Raw genomic sequence first — 5,683 nt, forward strand, 5'->3', positions numbered from 1 at the left:
TGACACCTCTGAAGTAGACAGGAAAGAAGATGAGGATGAAGAGGAGGAGGAAGAAGTATCTGACAGCTAGCAAACTAATAAACAACCCAAACTCTTGAGAGACCTTTCCTTTCTGCGAAGGCTTTGTGATTGACTCGAGCACCGTGGCGCTCTTTGTAATGCCTCTTATTGCCTTAAGTCTCTCTTCGGTTGCTGACCAGCTTATGTTTTAACGTAAGAAAACTGACTTGTGTTTGAACTTTTTTCTGTGGCACATTAGCCACTTGCCTGTGGGCATATGTTTTCAGAACAGTCTCACCAACACATTGTGTTCTCGTAGAAGCATTGTGGCTTTAGTTGGTGCTTTCAGAACTGCTGCCTAGGAAACTATAAACCCTTGTCTAAAGGGGAATTGTGGCTTGTTCTCTTTGTACAGTTACTTTATTTATAGGCTTTGTGGACTGGGTTTGTTTTGTTTTTGTTCCTGGGGCAAATCCCTTAACAGAATCTTTCTAAGCTTTGGTTATCACCAAAACAGCCTCCTGTATATACCAAAGCTTTGACCTGGTTGAGCTCTTGAGTCACAGAAGTTGATTTTGCACTTCTTTTTTTGGGGGGGTGGGGGTGGGAATTTACCACATGACCTCATCATTATTGACTGTTGGACCTAAACAGATGCTTTAAGGAGCATGCTTAAGCATTTGACTGTACAGGAAGATCATGACTACTGCCAGTGGGGGCCGATTTAATGTCACGAGAGGCTGAGATGCATCAAGGATCTGTTTCCTGTGAGAGAATTCTCATTTCTCCATGGAGCGTGTACATAACAATTTTGACCATCTTATCTGTTCTTCAACTTTGCATTTTTATTCAAATGTTATCTCTTTCTCTTTTGAGAAACACACTATTTATGTGGCCGGGTCCTTGCTCTCTTCTAGCAACATGTGTACATGTCTAAAGGAGGTTGTGTAGTTTACATGTTTCATCTTTTTAAAAACATCTAGAGAGGTTGTATTTACCTTCCCAAGGCTGGAAAGCATGGGAATTTCCTAATTTTCCACTAAAGGAATCTGTGTAAGTAGATAATTCATAACTACTTACATATATATAGTGTGAATATATATCTAATTGTGTATGAAAGAGCTTCAACTGATTTTCATATGAGGATGTTTTGTGATGTAAATGTAATGCTACATTATAGGTAAAGTCTCCCTGCATTTGAAGAGCAGGTTTTCATTTATATGTATTTTTGGGATAAAAAAATAATAAAATTTGTAAATATAGCCCCATATCTTGGCAAGTGAGTGTTGGTCCTGTTGAAGCAGCAGTGCTTTTGTATTGGCAGTTAAGGGGTTTTCTTTCTCAGAATAGAGTTGGGGCAGGTTTTACGTAGGGGGCCTTGTACCAGTTTATCCCTGCCCTCACTAATTTACCCTCAGGTGGTGATGGGTGTGGGATGGAGAGAAAGGAGAGATCATACAACTCAGTCATTGCTGCTGCTAACTATTCCTCTTGGGTTGAAACTTACGATACTATTAGATTGTCTTTATATTGTCTTTCCATTAAGGTCTCACCCATGTGTACTCGGGGAAGCAGCTGACTAATGTTTACTCAAAAGAAATGAAAAGATCCTCTTTGAAGAGTGAACACTTAAGGTTAGTAAGATGAAAGGTTAGATGAAGGGAAGCTATAGCCATGTAAGAGCAATTACCATTTCCCCACTGTATTCTACATGGGCTACTGCAATGGCTGTTTTTCTAATTTTTATATGTGCCATAGATCACAAACTACATATGTGCATATCTAAAAGGTATGTTTTACTGAGATGGATTTTTGGGTTATTCTGTTGATCCAGACTGATGGTTTTGTCTTTCAGGGATTTAGGCACTAATCTGGCATCTCACCTCTGGGCCTCCTTCTTCAGTTTGTGCTACTCCTACTACTTCCTGGAGGCCCTGGGCTTTGCTTCAAATGCCATCCTGATGGGCACTGTGGTGACCGTTTTTGCCTACATATTCAATAAGAGGTCCCAATTGTGGAGTAAACTTTTGCTTCCTGGATTAAGAGATTCTTCATGTCAAATATCTAGGAAGGTGCTCTCCCTCCTTTTTTTTTTTTGAAGAAAGGGGGTTAAAGAAAGACATTATCCATCTCCAGAGCCAGATATCACCAGCAGGCTTCTCATTTGAAGTTGACATAATCCTAAAACTTTCTTTTTTAGTACATTTATTGCTTAGAAACATGTTCATCTAAGCCAGCGGTTTTCAACCTGTGGGTCTTGACCCCTTTGGCGGTCGAACGACCCTTTCACAGGGATCGCCTAAGACCATCCTGCATATCAGATATTTACATTACTATTCATGACAGTAGCAACATTACAGTTATGAAGTAGCAACGAAAATAAATTTATGGTTGGGTCACAACATGAGGAACTGTATTTAAAGAGCCAGAAGGTTGAGAACCACTGATCTAAGCTATTTGCAACTTCTTTATTCCCTATCTTTTCTCCACCCTGGTTGGCTTGTCTGTAAATCATTGTCAAAATCAAGTACTATATAAAACAGCCCTTTGCTTCTGGGGCCCTTCCCCAAATCCTCTGCGGTGGTTCTACATTTCTGCAGAGATATGGGACAGGATCTTCAGATTTTCTCCATCAAACCTTTTCCTAGTCATCTTCTCATTCCCTCATTCTAACCTTGACCAAGGACAGCTCATTAAGTGCAGCTGGTAATTGTTTTTAAAACATACAGTGGGGCCTTGACTTACGAGTTTTAATTCGTTCCGAGACTGAGCTCGTTAAGGAGCTCATTAACTCAAATTACTCTATCAACTCAATGCAAAAAATCAGCCGAGAGACAGCTGGTATTTCAAAAAACTCGTTAGTCGGGACACTCGTAAGTCAAGGCCCCACTGTATATTTCTAGTGATTTCAGAGAGGAAGGGAGAGAGAAAAAGAGAAACATGAATGATGAGCGAGAATTATTGATCAGCTGCCTCCTGCTAGCCCCTCATTGGGGGTTGACCCACTGGGGATTGAGCCCGCTACCCAGGCATGTGCCCTGACTGGAAATCAAACCATGACTTCCTGGTTCATAGTTCGATACTCAACTATTGAGCCATGCCAGCCGGGTGTAGCTGGTAACTTTAAAATACTTTTATTGTATCCTGGTGATAAGTGAAAGCTATCAATTCAGATAACTGAAAAATTTTAAAAATTATGTTACTGTATTGAGTATATTAGTATACAACATGGCTTGGCTTCAGAAGGCTTAGAACTTACATATTTTGAGTTATTTAATATGTTGCCCAAATGGTAATATTTTTTAAAATCTTTCCCTTTGGGGAAATTTGTGTATGTGAAGAAAGAAGATACGATGTTAATCAAAGGGTGAACACTCACCATGCCAGCAGTGCCTACTTGTGAGCCCACAATGTTCCTGGACATGTGAGTTTATATGAACTGAAAGGGCTACTTGATTTAAAGCTTTGGAACTGAAAGCTTCATTCAGTCTCTTGGGTGGTTTCCAGCATATTTATTAAATGGTAAACAATTTTATATTACAGTTGATTTGTTCACATGTATCCTAAAGTTTAAGAAATTCATTAAAGCAATAGTTGCATAAGCTTGCTATGCTAGCACTTAGTTTACAACTGTAAGTTACAAGCAGGGAGCAATAATATGGAGGCGGGCTGCACCGTGGGCAAGAGATGGCATGTAAGGTATGTCTTGGAGACTAAGTGAATTTTGAACCAGTAGTGGAGGAGGGCATTGTTTTACACCGAGCAGTCCAGGGGACAGCAGGATGGGTGAGGATGTGGAAAGAATCCTATAAAATTTAGCTGTCTAGCTGAAGGCCCACAGCAAGTTGTAGAGCTAGAAACCTCAGTCCAGGTTCAGTGGTCTTTCCTCTGGACCCTTGCTCTTCACCTCCCTAGCAGAACTTAGTGGGGAGACCTGAGAGAAATAGTCTGTCCTCTTCATGGAGGGCTCAAGGGAATCAGTGGGTGGGATTTTCAGGGGAAGAGTGGCTCAGGCAAATCCTCACTCCACCAACTCATAGCCAGAGCTGCTTGGGAATCATGTTGATTAATAAAAATAGACAAATATTCAATAATTGGGTGCCTAAGAAGTGCTATGAACTGAGACCTCAGTAATAAAACTGGCCAACACTTGGGGCACTTTCTATGCATGAACATAGTTCTAAGCATTTACATGGACACTAACACATACTTTAACTCATTTCTTCATAATCCTGTGAGGCAGGCTTCTTCCATTGTTCCACTTTGCAGATTGGAAAACGGGAAGAGAGAGGTTACGTTCACAGTGGTAGGTAGGATGGATTCAGACCTAGTCACTCTGGTTGCAGATGCCACATTCTTAACTACGATGATATATTACACCCCATGCCCCCTTTTTTTAAGAGAGTGGCCCAGCCGGTGTGGCTCAGTGGTTGAGCATCGACCTATGAACCAGGAGGTCAAGGTTCAATTCCCAGTCAGGGCACATGCCCAGGTTTCTGGCTCGATCTACAGGGGGTGTGCAGGAGGCAGCCGATCAATGATTCTCGTTGATGTTTCTATCTCTCTTTCCCCCCTCCCCCTTCCTCTCTGATATCAATAAAAATATTTTTTTAAAAAAGAGAAACATTGGTGTGAGAGAGACACATTGATTGGTCTCCTCCCAAAATTGAGCCTGCAACTGAGGTACGTGTCCTTGACCAGAATTGAACCCGAGACCCTTTAGTCCCTGGACCGATGCTGTAATCACTGAGCCAAATGGACTAGGGCTATCTTGCGTTTATAGTTATGAGATGCATAAGATCTGGCCCTCGCAGAACAATATAAGCAGGAGCTACACACAGTGCTAGATAGAAGAAGCATTGGGCGTTACGGAAGCTCTGAGAAATAGTATTCAACAAAGCCTCAGTAGTCAGAAGAATGAGCAGTTACTCAAAAGAGGCCGGTGGGGATGCGAAAAGAAAGGAATACATATTTCTAGCGGGAGAGACTAGCACTAGGAAATACCCGAGGCGGTAAATTAATGAGGCTTTGGAAGCACAAAGTTCAGTTAGGGAGAAGAGGGTGAGTGTGACTTCTGCATTCTGATAATGAGGGACTACGTTATTTTTGAAACCACGTTTGATCTAAAGGCAAACCATACTTGATACTAGCAAATCAGACCTTACTTTAAGTTGCATGAGATAGAAGTCAAAACCCACATACAATGGGTAGTATAGTAGATGTTTCCTATGAAAAGCTGGCATGCCAAAGGGCTGTAATTTTCAGAATAAAAGAGTTCATCAGAAATAGAATCCTCCCAGGTATTTGTAGCCTGGGAGCTCAGGAAACGTCAAGCCTTGAACTCCATTTAAAATGACCTTGTACTATTAGTGCCTTCAGGTATCTGACAGAAATAGGAGAAATTACTCTTGAGGGACTTTTTAATTCCCCTCCAGTTATTTCCAAAATTTCCCCCAATGATACAATTTTCTTTTTTTTTTTTTAAAAAAAGCACACAATAAAAGGCCCTGTAGTCTAAAAATCACCTGAACTCATTGTGAAATCTTTCCTGCACAAAGTCAAGAATCGCACACTACTGCTGGCCCTAGGCAGACCCGCACAGGGCCAGGTCCCCTTTCCAGTAACAATGGAAGGGAGGGAGGGAGGGAGGGAGGAAGGAAGGGAGGGAGGGAATGGTGATTTT

The 5,683-nt window shown here is 41.5% G+C and overlaps 1 protein-coding gene across 1 annotated transcript in view; it reads left to right on the forward strand.

Moving 5' to 3' along the window:
- The window catches only part of SNIP1 (Smad nuclear interacting protein 1), an 8,495-nt gene extending 5,012 nt beyond the window's left edge, over positions 1 to 3,483 (forward strand). Inside the window, exons 4-5 of the mRNA XM_015572772.1 lie at positions 1 to 1,634; positions 3,342 to 3,483. Coding sequence (XP_015428258.1) covers positions 1 to 70 — 70 coding nt within the window. The 3' untranslated portion in view covers positions 71 to 1,634; positions 3,342 to 3,483. The remainder of the gene's footprint in view (positions 1,635 to 3,341) is intronic.
- The last annotated feature ends 2,200 nt before the right edge of the window (positions 3,484 to 5,683 follow it).

The sequence above is a fragment of the Myotis davidii genome, unplaced genomic scaffold (genome assembly GCF_000327345.1).
Source record: "Myotis davidii unplaced genomic scaffold, ASM32734v1 scaffold88, whole genome shotgun sequence".
Taxonomy (NCBI): Eukaryota; Metazoa; Chordata; class Mammalia; order Chiroptera; family Vespertilionidae; genus Myotis; species Myotis davidii.